At 43.0% G+C, this 16,532-nt stretch overlaps 1 protein-coding gene across 1 annotated transcript in view; it reads right to left on the reverse strand.

Annotated features, from left to right (window-relative positions):
* The window catches only part of LOC113016997 (multidrug resistance-associated protein 4-like), a 28,927-nt gene extending 12,709 nt beyond the window's left edge, over positions 1 to 16,218 (reverse strand). Inside the window, exons 1-14 of the mRNA XM_026160252.1 lie at positions 16,141 to 16,218; positions 14,700 to 14,810; positions 14,189 to 14,309; positions 13,711 to 13,935; positions 13,511 to 13,600; positions 10,953 to 11,116; positions 9,115 to 9,240; positions 8,070 to 8,319; positions 7,850 to 7,957; positions 7,646 to 7,735; positions 2,542 to 2,733; positions 1,887 to 1,981; positions 1,568 to 1,654; positions 744 to 840 (exon numbers count right to left, since the gene is read on the reverse strand). Coding sequence (XP_026016037.1) covers positions 744 to 840; positions 1,568 to 1,654; positions 1,887 to 1,981; positions 2,542 to 2,733; positions 7,646 to 7,735; positions 7,850 to 7,957; positions 8,070 to 8,319; positions 9,115 to 9,240; positions 10,953 to 11,116; positions 13,511 to 13,600; positions 13,711 to 13,935; positions 14,189 to 14,309; positions 14,700 to 14,810; positions 16,141 to 16,214 — 1,830 coding nt within the window. The 5' untranslated portion in view covers positions 16,215 to 16,218. The remainder of the gene's footprint in view (positions 1 to 743; positions 841 to 1,567; positions 1,655 to 1,886; positions 1,982 to 2,541; positions 2,734 to 7,645; positions 7,736 to 7,849; positions 7,958 to 8,069; positions 8,320 to 9,114; positions 9,241 to 10,952; positions 11,117 to 13,510; positions 13,601 to 13,710; positions 13,936 to 14,188; positions 14,310 to 14,699; positions 14,811 to 16,140) is intronic.
* Positions 16,219 to 16,532: the final 314 nt, after the last annotated feature.

Below are 16,532 nucleotides of genomic sequence, written 5' to 3' on the forward strand. Positions count from 1 at the left end.
AGTTCACTGTTTATTAGATTCCCCTTGCGTCTTCACCCCTGTTTTTAAGTCTCCCTCACCCCTCATGTGTTTCATATCTGCGTTTCTTATGTTGTCAAGCTTGTGTTGTCACGTCTGTGTCTCGTTATGTTTCCCATTTTATTTTGAAGAGGTCTGGTGTCCCATGTTCTTCGTGTTTAGTTTTGCTCTTCCCCTGTGACATGTTAATTTGTGTCAGCTGTGTCCCTATGTGTTTCCACTTCCCCTGATCACCTCCAGTGGGTGGTCGTCTGCTATGTTCATGTCATGTTTCCAGGTTTTTCTAGGAATCCATGCCAGGTCTAAATGTTCAAGGTTTGTGAGGTCATGTTTTAATCTTAGTTCACCCAGTTTAGGTTATTGTTTACTTTCGTCTTTGCCTTTTGTTTTGTACCATTTTGCCAGCCTTAATAAACAGCTCATTTTTGTTATGCTCAAGTTTTGTCTCTTTGCATGTCTGCACTTCCACGTCCTCACTCCTCACAGTCGGCTGTCCGTCGGCAGCCATACTGTGACATAAACAGCCCAGGTTCATTACTGAATGGGTGAGAACCTTTTTTGTGGTTTTAATGTCGCAGCTGATCAGGTTATTGTCACCATGTCAGGCCAAGTCTGACCGACTAGGCAGGATTCTGCTGTGGGAATGCTTTATTTATTGCAATGGCATGGTTAAGAAGCAGGAGGCAGGCTTCCTTCAAGCAATTTTCTTTTGCAGGAGTACAAACCTCCTTCAGGACCAGGATCTGGTCAACTTCCCTCAGATGTCGCAGCTGATGTGTGACCAGGATACGACACTTGTTCTTCAGCAAGCCACAGATACACCTGATCATAAGCACAGACAGGTGTACACATTTCATAAATAAGAAGTGGAACTTTTCTCCTTTTAAAAATCTCATATAGGTCCATACTGCACGACACAACGCAGCTGTGTAATGCGAGCTCAGTCCTCAAGATCCAGATTCATTGTTTGCGTTTGTTTAAAGTGATTACAATATTGGAACTATGACACATTTATAGCTGACTTGTGTAAAATTTGAGTAAGAGAACATTTAAAAGGTCAAACAGGATGTGTGGCAGAAAATATATTTCTACAGGGGGAAAAAAGCAAAAAGTCTGTGGCTGTGATAGAGCAGAAAAGGATCTGTGTGCATTACCTCAGCAGTATGTACTTAAAGAAATCTTTATGGCTTTTTCTCCTTATCTCTGTGTCAACTGAGAGGCTTTAAAAGGACTGGTAACAGTTAAATAATGCTTATTTGGAACTGCCAATCATGCAGTGCAACTAAAATAAAAATCATGGCTCGATGTGAGCATAATAATCCCACTTCTAAGTTTATCAGTGATAGTATTGTTGGGTCTTTACTTTACAGTATAAAGTGCCATGAAATGACCGGTGTTGAATTGAAAACTCAAATCTAACCTTACAATTAATAATTCCCTTCGTTTCTATAAAACAGAGATATGTAGCATGTAGAATATACTATACTTCATGTGTATGAATACATATGGGTATCTCTTTGGGACACAGATAATTGTGAGCAGTCATTACTTGTCGAAAAGATGTTTTCCAACTTCTGCATCCACAGCACTTAAAGGGTCATCCAGGAGGTAGATGTCTGCATCCTCATACACAGCCCTGTAAAAAAAAAGGGCTTTGATTATGGCATGTGAAGTAGAACAACTATAGCAACAGTAGTGTGCATACCTGGAGGTTTAAAAAAATTGCCCGAACATATAGGTTATTGCTGCCTCTATTTTAGGCTGCCTAATAACTCAGAGAAGGAATTCAAATCTGTTGAGGATTATACTAAAAATGGATTTCTCTCCTGTGCATAACAATGACATAACTGCTGTGACTGTTGTCGTACCTCGCCAGGTTTACACGAGCTTTCTGTCCACCACTGAGTGTGGCTCCTCTGTCTCCAATCAGTGTTAGGTCTCCATCTGGGAACATCTCCAGGTCCTGCACAAAATGTACGTGTAACAAAAATAAATGTGAATGCCAAAAATAGGGGAACATTTTAGTCATTTGATAAATATTGGCAGTTTGGTTTTGTTCTTCAGAATATTAGCAAAATGGGCTATCCTGTACTATAAGCACAGATAGAGATTCCAGGACAAGTATTAATGATCGAAACGCAGACTAGGCATTAAAAACATAAGAGGAAAGGAAAAACCTGAGAATAACTAACAAAGAAACTATGAATACAAAACATAAAATCAGAATGAAAACACAACCCAAGCAAACATAATATTCAACAGAAAATTACAACAAGGTCATACAGAAAATATCAAACTGAAGACTGAGATTCCAAAGCTGAAAAACGCTGGGTACAAAACCCAGAATCATGACTAGAAGAAGCCTGAGTTGTGGACATGCATCTGCTTCTCTGTAAAGTCCGGGTCCATGAAATCCACAGTAGTAGTTCAGGCTTTAGAAGCTTTTCAGTCATAGTTTTTCAAGTAGTATTTCTACATTGTCATGAACACAATATTCCGTTTTGATAGAACACATTAGCTCACCTTCTTCAGAGCACAGGCTCTAAGGACCTGCTCATATTTCTTTGGGTTAAGTTCTCTCCCAAAAAGGATGTTGCTGCGAATGGTTCCAGGGAACACCCACGGTTGCTGGGATGCGTAGGTTAGCTGACCTTTGACCTTCAATGTGCCTGTATCACGAGGAAGCTCTCCCAGGATTGCACTTAGCAGGGATGACTGAGGAAAACATGGATGTCATGCATGTAAGCTGGGTAAATTGCATTTTTTATTTTTTTTTGTCAGTGACAAATACTGCAATGGTTTAACACTTTGTTTCCAAGTTGCTATGGTGCAATGGCCCAGACAAATTCTGGACCTCAACACAACTCAAACACCTTGGCAGAACCATAAAAGAGCTGTGTATAAACATATGCCTCTAAACCTGAATAAACTGAATAATGACTGATAAAGTCATACAGATCAGATTTAGCTGATTTTTAGCTACTTTTGCTAAATGTGAATGTACAAGGTACTGAATCATGGGCCACATATTTCATAGGACTCTATGCAGTAACAGAAAAAAACAAAACAGAAAAAAAAGGAAAAAACCTCCACTCTTTTACAAATGAAATCAAGCACACTGTTAAAAGAAAGAATTAAAGGATGTTTTTTAAATAAAGTCGAGTCAGTTAAACTTTTTTTTTTTCGTGTCCCGTTTGGATCTTTAGCCATCAGAATTGTTGTTTTAAGGCCAAGAAAGATGCCAAGCGGATTTATTTTACCAAGTGGATCATCATGGCCTTGCCATATTGGTCCATATGAATTTATTTTATTTTCGGTTGCTATAAACGGGACAGACATGACTGGGGGATAGGACAGGGAGAAAGAATGAAAGAAAGAGAGGGAGAGAAAGAAAACCAAAGGGGAGAAGAGACGGTGAGAAAGGGGGGAAGAAAGAAAGAAAAACAAACAAAACACCTGGATCACCTGTATGAAGAAAAAAAAAACAGAAGAGAAAGCAAACAAAAAAAGAGCAACATAATAAAAACAGCACCATCACAATAAACTAGCTAGCTGTAGATAACAGTAGATACTAAATATTAAATGATATTGTGCAGCACGCAAGATAGACAGCACACAATGTGCTTTGAGGCAGCAGCCAAGAAAGGTGTAGTCCGCGTCTGTGAACACCCGTGTGTACACCTGTGTGCATACCTGTGTGGATCAGCATGCTTGTATTCCAAAGGTTTCTCCATGTAACGATCTGCTAGGGAGTGTGGGGAGCCATAGCCCCGTCCACCAGGGTATGAAGCAGGTATGGAGGAGATCCAGGCCCCAGATATCCAGAGGCCCCAGAGTACAAGGACCCGAGGAGAACCACCAAAAGGGGGGGAACCGTGCCACCCTCCTGGGAAGAGCTGAGTAGAGCCCCAAACGAGAGGTCATCCAGCAGCTACGGAGCAGAGGCCAGAGGGGGTTGCAGTGGCGTGCCCGCGGGCTCTGCCGGCAGCCAGCTGTGCCAGAGAGGACCGAGCTTCAGGCCCAGAGGCCAGAGGCCTGAGGGCATCCCACCCCCCGGAAGGGGCCCAGCCGGGCCACAGGCGCCAGGCCCCACCAATCGGCCACCAGGAGTGAGCCGGTACATACATGAGTGCCCAGCCCCAGACGACAAGGACCACCAACACACCAAGGTCTGAGGGCATCAGCCACCGGCAGGGAGTGTGGTGAGGGGAGATAGGCCTCTGTACTTTAGAGGGCCTGAGATCTACCCAGAGAGGTTGAGTCTAAGACCCAACCTGACATATAGACACAGACGAACAGGCGCACGCGGACACAAACGTGCATTCCCACCCCATATGCACAACCAAATACTCGGCACTTACCTAACGTGCAGACAGACACAAATAGACACTACACAGACAGTCGCACTCCCCAAACATACTCCATATCCCAGGTCCAGGTACCCCCGCCCTCAGAGGGGCAAGCCGCACCTAGACCCAGGAGATGTAACCCTTCTCTCTGGGGTGGAGGCAAGCGGACCACCTCCTTATCTGCAGTAGCAGGGAGGCCCCGCATCCCAGACCCCAGTCTGACGGCCAGCACCTCCTCCCAGCCCCCCAGCCCCCCAGCCCTGACGGCCAACAGAACCGGGGTGAGTGAAGACCTCAAACCTCCCTACGCCCGCTCATATGTAGTGTTGCTGTGTGCTGTTCTAAAGTGCATTTAAAACTCAAGAGAGCATGGTACTAGCTTCCTCTCAGAGAGCAGCACGGCTCCTCCCAAAAACCCTTAGTGTCTAAATACATTTAAAATTGAGGGTAGGGCATCAGCGCCCGAGGTGGGTTGGAATACACCAACCATCCTCTGGATGCTGTAAAACGTGCCCACCCCCAAGGCCCTATATGTATGTGTTATGTGAGAGTGTGAGTAATGTGGATGTCTAGGTTGCAGAATAAAATTGAGGCACAGGCGGCCAGAAGGGGACAGAGAGGGAGTGCCTCCCCTGCACCCTGGTGACATACCTGCACCCCAAGCCCTGCGTGTGTGGGTGGGTGTGGTAGAGCGGGAATAGGGAGGCAGCTGAGGATGGGGAGGGAAGAAAGGGAGGGGCAAGTGGCCCCTCCCTGGGGCCAGCTCCCCCGCTGACCCCAGTAGGCACCCCCACACTCTGGAACCCACCAGGGCAAGGGGGCCCAGGCCCATCCGGACCGGGGCCCGCAGCAGCAGCACCGCCCAGCCCCACAGAGTCTGGGGCAGCCCTCCTGACTCCACCCCAGAGAAAACTGCACCCACCCCATCATCCAATCATCTCCCAAACTACACAAGACAATAGATACCCAGGTTGAGTTCATTCTCCACCTCTCCTAAATCTCTCCCCCCCCCCCACCTGCAGAGTGAGCTCCTGTAGTGAGGAGACCACCTGCAAAGATATAACAACCTCCCCACCAGTTAAAGAGCCCCCTAGTTGGGCCGATGCACCAGAGGTCCCCTGCACTGGGGCCGAGCCCCCCTGCACCCACCCGCCCACTGCTCCGGCGACACAACAGCCAGGACCCAAGCCCCCAAGGCCCGGCCAGCACCCCAGACCGGGGGGCGGAGCACCCCCAGACCCCCAAGCCTCCACGCCCGTCCCGGACCCTCCCAGGGGCAGCCAGGCTACCAGGCCAGTAACCAACGTCCGCCAGCACAGACCCTCTCCCATCTCCGCTGTACGCAGCCACAAGGAAAACACCATCCAAGAGCCCCAGAGCTCCTAACCAGGTCATGGTCACATCCCCCAGGTTAGGCCCTCCAGGGAAACATCCCTAGGGACTCCCCAGACACCCTAAGGCCGTCCCTACCCCCATATCAACTACAATAGCGAAGGCAGGACCAAACCATGACCCCCCACCCCCACTAGGTGATGAAGCCGATCAAAGGAGCCCAAAGGGATTGATCAAATGTGATGGCAGAGGTTGTATCAAGACTAATGTGATCTATTAGATGGTTTTTATATTGGTTAGAATTAAGATTATTTTTATTTTTCCAGTTAATGAGGACCATTTTCTTGGCAATGCATAGGGCCGTAAAAACAACGTGGGCTGTGTTTATTTCTGCAGTGACCTCATCCAAGTTGCCCAGCAAGCATATTAAAGGGGAGGCTGGAATGTTACATTTCAGACACTTTGATAAGTCTACACATATCTCACGCCAAAATTTCTGAACTGGTGGACAGAACCAAAGAGCGTGGATGTAATTGTCCGTTGTATTTGCTGTGCAGTGTGAGCAGTTGTTGGAAGGCGTATAGCCCATCTTGAACATCCTATGACCAGTATAGTGCACTCTGTGTAATATTTTGTATTGTATTAATTGCAAACTGGGATTTCTGATCCATTGAAAGGTTTTTAAGGATATCTGAGACCAAAGGTTTGGGTCTAAGTTGATTGATAAATCTGGTTCCCATTTTGCAATAGGAAGGGATATTGATTCATCTATTTTAGAAAGTGTTCTGTATATTTTAGACAATGATTTGGGGGGTTTTAGACTAAAAAATTGTACCACAGTTGGTGGTGTTTGTAATTCAGCTTCACTGGGATTAAATTTCTTTTTTACTATGGATTTAATTTGTTGATATTCCAAAATTCGTTTCTTGTTGATCCCATATTGTGTAACTAGTCTGTCAACTAGTCAGTTAAACTTTTGGGATATTGATGTGATAAGTCAAATAGCAGAGGGGGTTGTTAGTCGATACCTGGACCCTACAGAGATTGCACAGGTAGTCCATCTCCCACATGGTAAAACGGTAAATGAAATTCCAGGAGACAAGAAAATGTTCTAGGAGACCTGGACAAGGCTGTTGAAGGCCCTTAACCCATCATCAGGACTGGGATCTGCTCCGTTTTACAAAAGGAAACTGGATGATCACTGCCAAAACCCTATAAAAATGACAATAATGGCGCCAGAGAGCCCAGTGCCCTCTGGTAAGCCCTGTGCTCACCACCCAGCACCATGGAACCCAACTAACCTTTGCCATAGAATACCAGAATTGGTAGGTCCTCCACTTGCGCCCTGTGCTTTTCAAAGATGAAAGCAAGCTTAACCCATGCACATGTGACAGAACTGAAAGGGTCTGGAGAAGTCGTGGAAAAACGTATGTTGTGTAACATCATTCAGCATGACTGGGTTGGTGGTGAGTCACTGGCATATTGATAGAGGGATGCACAAACCTCTACAGGCTAGGCAACGGCACCCTGACTTTCAATAGATATTGTAATAAAGTCCTTGAACTTTATCAGACCATATGCTTGTGGGTCCTGGATTCTTCCTGGTGCACAGCAATGTCCAACCTCATGTGGTGAGAGTATGCAGGCAGTTCTTGAAGGATGAAGGAACTAATACCACTGACTGGCCCCCACACTCACCTGACCTAAATCAATAGAACACCTGTGGGACATTATGTTTCAGTTCATCCAATGTTGCCAGGTTGCACCACCTAACATATTACTCAGTGCACATCAGTAATGATGATTTTTTTCCCCATTGAGATCTGATATGTTATTAAAGTGGTTATTTTTTGAGCAGCGTATAAGAATCCGGTAATAAACCGTTAGGTTAAAGACTCCTATAATCTTAGGGTGGATGCTAAAATAGATTACACAAGTTTACTGACCTTTCCGGCCCCCACTGGTCCGATTACAGTCAGAAGTTGATGTGACTTTGCTGTGATGGAAACATTCTGAAGAGATGGTGCATCCAAACTCTAAACAAAGACAAAAATGGCAGTAAGTACTACATCAAACTATAAAGTTTGCAGGAACAGTCATTGTTCTACAACAATATGTTACACCGCTACGAAATATATTACACTATTTACCTTATCCCAGTAGCAGGTCAGTTTCTCGATCTCAATAGAGTTTCCCCCCTTTTCCGCCAAAGGCAACATAATGTTTTTTCTCTCAATCTCTTCCAGTAGGAGAAAATTCTGGGAAAATGATAAACATGGTTTTACACCAGCTTTGGAAATTGTTTGACTATCTTGGACATGACTACTGGATTGCCAACTTTTCCTACAGTTTATGACAGAAATTAATTACCTTAATCCTGCGAATGCTCACTACAGTCTCTGACAACTTCTCAATGGCCAGAGGAAAGAACAGGGTCAGGGTGACCTTAATTGTACCATACAGGGACATGGTGACAAACACCTGGCTGGCAGTCATGGTGTTCCCCAAAAGAGTGTAGACCGTGAAGGTAACAAAGATTATGAGCTTGCTGCTGGCAAAGAAGGAAGCCATGTTGAGTCCTCGTAGGTAGGAGCTCTTTAATATCCGACTGATTTCTTTCCTACAAACATAAGAGAACATATGTAGATGGATTACATAGTTGAAGCAAAGTTTTAAGTTTAAATTTGGCAGGATGTTGAGCAACATCGGTTTCACTTTGATATGTCTATGACAGTAATTATATATTTAATTTTTAAGTTATGAAGGAAAAAGGAAAGAAAAGTCAGAGTGTAGCTTTTTGTGAATTCCCATGTTCTCCCTGTGCCTGCATAAGTTCTGTCTAAGTACTCTTGGTTATCCAATACAGCAGGATCCAAACCTCCCACTGAGTTTAGGGATCACTCTTGATATGAGTTTCAGCAGGAGGACAACAGTACCAATTAAGAACACCCCAGAAAAAAAAGTAGTAATATAAACTTTTTCACAAATTGAAGAAAAGACAAGCAAACATAAAATGTAAACATGTTGCAAAAGGAGGATTTATGTAAGAGTTGTAGCATTTGCACCTATGTGAAAAACGTGGAAATCCTAAGTGATTTTCAGAAAAGTTAACCTCTGACCTTGGGGTTAAGGTCAGCGGGATTTGAACTTATCTGAGATTTCTAGTAGGTGCATCATTGGTCTGAATTTGAAAATCCTATGTCGCCTCATTCTGGAGTTCATTCACAAACTTGGTATTGTCGTCCTCCCTGTGTTTTGACGACATTACCCCGTGAGCCTGTCAGAGCTGAGGGCTAAATCAGTTGATGATGGAGAGGGGTACCAAAAAAGGATAATATATGCAGTAGTATTCTGCTGGTTCAGAAAATGATTCGTGTCAAAACATTACCAGTTTGTCTGTGATTCTCATCCTTACTTTCTAACTTCAGTCACCAGGGCTGAGAACCATTTCTCCCAGACATACATCTTGATTATCCTTATGCCAGACACCACTTCATTCATGATACGGATTCTGCTGTCAGTAAGGACTGCTGTTTTGCTCCTGCCAAAAAACAACAACAAAAAACTCCACAACATGTCATTGAGGCCGCTAGTTTTCCTAATGATACATTATAAATAACATATTAGTGCATGAGAAAATAGACACAGTCATTGAACATTGTTAAACAGGCGATGTCATGGTCCTGGGTTTGGACTCGGGTTTCAGAGTTTGGAACTTGTTTTAAAATGTTTTTAGATTCATAGGGAACATTTAGTTCTTAGTTCGAATCTTTTTAGTTCAAGTTTCTATTTCTGTTGGTTGGGTTGTTCTTCATCGTTTGATTTTCTTTGATTCATTCTTGTTGGCTCTTGTTCCCTTATTTCCTCTCCTTGTTTTTAGTTTGTCATATTGAGTGTTTCGGTTATTCATTCCCTGTTTTATTTTGGTTGTCATTTGTTTCTTGGGTCTTGTATTTAGTTTTACTTTCTTTTGTAATCATCTGATTAGTTTCAGCTGTGTCTTGTTTCCCTGGTGTTTCCTGTCTGATTTCTACATTAGCTCCGGTCTTGCAAAATATTTGCATGGCTTCAGTATCAGCTTTAACATTCCCTAGTTATCTAGGTGGACATAAAATACACTAAAGTTAAAAATGGGAGTCCTACAGAGGAGTTTATGTGTGGGTTTGTATGCATCAAATGTGTCTAATGCCAAAGCAACAAGGTTTAGGATTTCTATGACTGCAGTAAAATTCCCTCCATCCATCACTTACTCATCTGACCCAAAGAAAAAAATTAACATAGGACAATCCTTAAGGCTACGATGAAGGTCATTACTGATACAGACTGATTATACAGAACCTTAAACACACTTCGATCAGGTAATAGAGCTCATACTCTTTAGAGAGATCATATAAATCTACATTCTTCATGAAATGCAACAACTCAAAAAAAAGTAGTTTTTGTCACAGTGGTGTGATGATCAGCTGTGCACTTAGCATGCTGAGGTTAAAAACTCAAAATGGATACAGCACAAAAGGCTAAAAGCCAAAAAAAAAAAAAAAGTTACACAGAGAGTATTTTGGGAAATTTGTTGAGAGTTGAGATGTCAGTGGAGGACTTTTTTTGACTGTGCCAATCTTTCTATAATTGAAACCGAGTTGGGAAGAACTCTGCAGAAGTTCGGTAAAATAATGTGCCCACAGTAAGAAAACAAGAGAAACAGAAGGTTTTCTGTGTATTAACAAACACTTCCTGCTTTATAATTACAGGAGAGTCTGGGCAATGAGCTACCAGAACATTTTGTGTAATTTCAAACATTTCTTACAATTGAATTTGTGCGAACATGTCTTTCATTTACTACAGCAACATTTCTTTAGAAAAGAAAAATCACAGCGCCACTCGTCCAGCCTGCTTAAGATCAAAGTAAGTTGTATGTGGCCCTCAAGGTAAAATGAGTTTGACCTCCTTGGTTTACGAAGTACCAGAGGAGGGCAGCAATGCACCTTTGTGTCTAAAATCCAAGAAGAAGTCTGGCAGTCTGCCTGTTTAACCACCTTTGTATGTCTCAGTTCGTGTTTTGGAATTTCCTGGATTAGTCTTTTTTGTGTGTGGATATTTTGGAGCTTGTGAACATCGGGCTTCTACTTTAATAAAAAGGTGTGTTTTACATTTGCCCAATTTGCCTATGAGTCCTGCAGTCGGGTCTTGTTTCTTGCTGGACGTTGAGAGGTCTATAGATTGAAAGATCCATGTACTTCTCCAGTTATCCTTTACCTGAAGATGCCGAAGAGTTTTCCAAACCAGGTCTGTATCGGCATCATAACTGCAATTGTTGCCACACCTGCCAGGCACGAGGGGCCGATCTCATACCAAAGGAAAACGATGATCACCATTGCTTGCAGAGGTCCCGCCCACAAGTAGTGCAGTCTGAGTGTAATCTGTAGAGGTCATTATAAATGACATTTTGAAAAGTGTGTGACATTTGGAAGTGGCGGTCACAACTTGGATAAAACTGTCAGTCACCATAAGGAGCCTGTAATGTAAGCAAACATAGATGCCCAAGATTTGGAGAAATGTGCTAATGGTCAACAAATTTTAGGAATACTCAATAAAGTGTTGGGTAACTACATGCCGACAGAACAGCTTTAAGATGCTTGTGATTCTCGTGTGACTGCAATCACCCTCACATGTTAATCAGTCGTGTCAGGCTTTAAGCTATCCCAAAAATGATTCCTTTGTGGCATTAACAAAATAGCCGCAGAGACTTGCTTTTAATGCCTGACTGCAGTTAACCAGGGTGGATGAGCATGTTTCATTTGTGGAAGTACAGATGTTTTATTCAGATGCCTGCCTAATATTTTTGAAAACAACTTCCTGTGAATTAGACAAAAGTAAACTTAATTGTCCTACCCATACAAAAATTGCCTATATACATCCTTATGACATAGCTAGCTATCAGTTGAAGGTTTGCTCTCAGTCAATCTCATTGATTAGAAGTTATTGTGAGGTCTTGTATTAGCTCAAAATCAGTCATCTTGTGATGCCACCGTCTGAACAGGGACTCGCCAGACCTTATGCTCTATAGATGGTGTGCTGTAATCCTGGAAGTGGACAGAAATGTTTCGTCATACAATAAATGTGATCTCTCTGGACAACTTTGTATTGATTTTCTTTATATTGACACTTCCAGACCTCTTCCCTGCCCTATATACACTCAACAAAAATATAAACGCAACACCTTTGTTACTGCTCCCATTCCCCATGGGATGGACGTAGAGACCTAAAATTCATTCCAGATACACAATATAACCATCCCTCCCAAACAGTGGTCACAAATCAGTCCAAATGTGTGGTAGTGGGCACATCTGCTATATTGAGATAATCCATCCCACCTCACAGGTGTGCCACATCAGGATGCTGATCTGACATCATGAGTAGTGCACAGGTGTACCTCAGACTGCCCACAACAAAAGGCCACCCTGGAATGTGCAGTTTTGTCTCACAGCAAAATGCCACAGATGCCACAAGCAATGAGGGAGCGTGCAATTGGCATGCTGACAGCAGGAATGTCAACCAGATCTGTCGCCCGTGCATTGAATGTTCATTTCTCAACCATAAGCCGTCTCCACAGGCGTTTCAGAGAATATGGCAGCACATCCAACCGGCCTCACAACCGCAGACCTCGTGTAACCACACCAGCCCAGGACCTCCACATCCAGCAGGTTCACCTCCAAGATCGTCTGAGACCAGCCACCCAGACAGCTGCTGGAACAATTGGTTTGCACAACCAAACAATTTCTGCACGAACTGTCAGAAACCGTCTCAGGGACGCTTGACTGCATGCCCGTCGTCCTCATCGGGGTCTTGACCTGACTCCAGCTCGTCGCCGTAACAGACTTGTGTGGGCAAATGCTCACATTCGATGGCGTCTGGCACGTTGGAGAGGTGTGCGCTTCACGGATGAATCATGGTTCACATTGTTCAGGGCAGACGGCAGCTGAGAATGTCCCAGTTCTTGCATGGCCAGCATACTCACCGGACATGTCACCCATTGAGCATGTTCGGGATGTGCTTGACCGGCGTATACGACAGCGTGTACCAGTTCCCACGAATATCCAACAACCTCGCACAGCCATTGAAGTGGAGTGGCCCAACATTTCACAGGCCACAATTGACAATCTGATAGACTCCATGCGACGATGTGTTGCACTGCATGAGGCAAATGGTGGTCACACCAGATACTGACCGGTTCTGGGTCCCCAGACCCCCAATAGCGCAAAAAACTGCACATTCCAGGGTGGCCTTTTGTTGTGGACAGTCTGAGGTACACCTGTGCACTACTCATGATGTCAGATCAGCATCCTGATGTGGCACACCTGTGAGGTGGGATGGATTATCTCAATATAGCAGATGTGCCCACTACCACACATTTGGACTGATTTGTGACCACTGTTTGGGAGGGATGGTTATATTGTGTATCTGGAATGAATTTTAGGTCTCTACGTCCATCCCATGGGGAATGGGAGCAGTAACAAAGGTGTTGCGTTTATATTTTTGTTGAGTGTATAACATCAAGCAGAGGGTCAAGAGTTCAGATTTTTCATCTTTATCATTCTCCTGTGGCAAGTTAGTGTAGTAACTTTTAAATAATATCTAAAAAAAACCCTGTATTTACCACAAATACCCATCTACTCAAATACCTAATGAAAAAAGGTTTCAAAGGGTACATCCAGGTTAACCCTCTGTCCTTCTGTTGTCTCGGTTACAATTCTCCAAATGTAGTTTCGAGTTGGTTCTTGACCCTTACAAATTTAGGTCATCTGTTGCCTTACCTCATCAAAATGATTAACATCATTTGAAAGTAGGTTCACTATTTGACCAGTGGTTGTTCGTCCGATGGATTCAGTGCTGAGACCAAGAGCCTGATGAGAACATTTTTACTTAACAGCTTGAAAAATTTACAAAATTATTCTGAGAGTTGTGAGCTCAAAAATTTGCATCTCTTGTGCAAATTTTCTGAATCTTCACTGACCTTCCTGTAGATCATGTGACACATTGCCACTCTAATCCTCATGCCTGTTCTTTGGACATGATAGTAGTAGAGATGTTGGAGGATAGTCAGTCCAAACGTGGAGATGGACATCGCAGCAGCGTAAACATACGCCATGCAAAGACTCCTCTGATCATCTGGGTGATAATTCTCAAAGAAAAGGATTATTTTTCCCAGAAGAAGTGGCTGGATCACTTTGATTGCCTCCTTTACGACAAAGACAATAAATACATAATGGAATATGCAAACAAGCTTCACTCTATCCATTACTAGTACTGGATGTGGTAAATTGGTTCAAATATCTGCTAGTAATACAATAATACAGTAAAACTACAGTATTCCTTTTTATTTTAGCTCATCTGAAATAATATGGCCAGAAAACCGCACAAAATCTCAAATACGACCTGTGCATGAATGATTGTTTTAACACTGGTGCCAATTGTAAATATTCACAACATACCAGAAAAAATTCAAATAGGCCGGCTAATGCATAGGACTTTCCATAGCACTTTATAAGAACCCTGGAGAGCTGCGGCTTCCATAGTTCCTTTGAAGCCTTTTTTACTTCCTCATTCCAACATCTGCAAATCAAATGAATTTATTAGTTGAGCCCAGGATTTATAAACACATTTCCAACAGAGGTGCTTTACTATTTTATGAAAATTATTTGCATTGAAATTTGATGGCAGCAACATATCTCACAAAGTTGGGACAGGGCAAGAGAAGGCTGCAAAGGTAAGTGGCACTAAAAAGAAACAACTGGAGGACTTTGAGGCTAATTAGGTTAATTAGCAGCAGGTCAGTAACACAATTATCAGACCCTCGAAAGCACTTGATATTACAAGCAGTGGCAGGTTGACAGAATGGCAATCCACACTATAAAAAAATAAAACATTAACTTGAAACAAACAGACATGTTTCTTAACCAGCACCACTTCTGGTTTTGTCACATTAGCCTTTTGCTGAAGTACCTCTGCAGCTCCTCTCCCAGGGTTTCAGACCGATCCTCCGGAAGGACACTGTACATGTCACCTTTCTCGAGCCTGTGTTTTTGGCCAAGCTGTAACAGGGGGTTTAACCAACTGAAACAGAAAAAAACAAACCATTTCCATCTGGCAGAGAAAAATACAAATCACTGTGGTTTAGAAAAGACATATCTAAGCTGACTGTGAATGTCTGAACTATTTGTGCTTAATGAGTTATTTGGAGAAACAGTGTTTCTAGTGATGGACTTGGAGGATCTCTTAAAGCTAATGCTGTTCACACATCAAATATCGGCCACAGTCCCGGAAGAACATTTAAAATTACAATGTAAATTCACAGGTATCCAGCTTCTTGAATTAACAAGCAAGTGATGATGATCAGTGTATGAATAACTAATAAGCACAGGAAAGCAACTGGTGCTGAAAGAAAAAGACAGCTCTTTGAGGCTGGCTGTGGGAATGAATCAATCTGCATACGCTGACTTCACACTGCAGTCCAGAGAAACGAATGACTACACCCACTTCTATATAGTCTATATATAAACCTTTAAAAAAGCAGTGTGTACGACTTAGGGCAGCTAGTGGTGAAGTTGCAGATAGCAAACAGCTGCTCTGGCCTCGCCTTCATCTTCCGAGCAAATAGGAATACTTGCTGTGACTGCTAAACATGTTAAATGTCGTCTGTGAAACGAGAGAGGGCCCTGGTTTGTTTCTCTGTAAAGCCTTACAGAGTTCACTGAAGTCACTTAGTGAGCTCATTGCAATAGTCTCATCAGTTTTCTCCAATAAAAAGAAACGGCTGATTAAACTAGATGTGCAATAAAGAACGTGTTTTAACTTCTATTTGCATGAAAGCTTTTCAAAAATACTTGAGAGCCTCAGACTTTGTGAGAGCATCAGTTTGCACATTGGGACTGGACCAAGACGTACATCGGAATGCCCGTAGGGGATATATCACGTGATGTTCTTTAAGTAACTGACACATATTTGTTATGTACAATATGTACAAGCCCCTATGCGAAGGGGAAGCCTGTATTCAGTCACCTATGGAATATGGACAGTTTACATTTGACATTTATAGAACGATTGACTTACACTCTCCCTGTAGATATAACGGGCCTTTTTTAAAAGCCCACTTTAAAAAGATCAAAAGATCCGCAAGCCCTTTAAGTTCTAACCTATTTGATTTCTCAGTTACTTGTTACCCGAGTCTTCTAGTCGTTACTGAGTACACAAAAATAAAAATAAAAATTCCCTCTTCGCTCCTAGATTCCGATTCATCTCTATGATATACTTTATTCCCATTTCAGACGGAACGCTTTAAGTGCTGTCACTCAGTGCGGAATAATTTGCAGAAACTTTCTTCTTTCTTTTGACTGATATACTAACAACATGCTGAGGAATCCAATATCTTCATTAATGCACTTACCACAAAAAGACCCTTGAAAAAAAGCTGGCAGTGGCCAAAGGATTGCGCCTGCTGTCTGCCTTTGTAGTCTCCATATTAGATGGGTGCTCTGAGGCTGCTGTCTGTACCCATCTGTACACCGTGTTCACTCAGGGACGACTTCAATCACTAAATGTATAGTTGGCTTGCATCATGTAAAGCCAAGACTGCTGAAGCTGTTCTGTGTTTCACTAAACTGTCTCCACCTGTTCCCAGGTGTAAATGCACAACAAGAGGCGGAGTGTTTAACTATAAAGTAGAAATGAGCCTAGTGAGCTTTCTGAACCTCCAATGGAAAAAAAAAAATCTATGGAAATAACCGCGTACATGTTTGAAATAAAATAACTGTCATTTAATGTCACGGACAAGTGTTT

This window comes from Astatotilapia calliptera, chromosome 23, assembly GCF_900246225.1.
Source record: "Astatotilapia calliptera chromosome 23, fAstCal1.2, whole genome shotgun sequence".
Lineage (NCBI taxonomy): Eukaryota > Metazoa > Chordata > Actinopteri > Cichliformes > Cichlidae > Astatotilapia > Astatotilapia calliptera.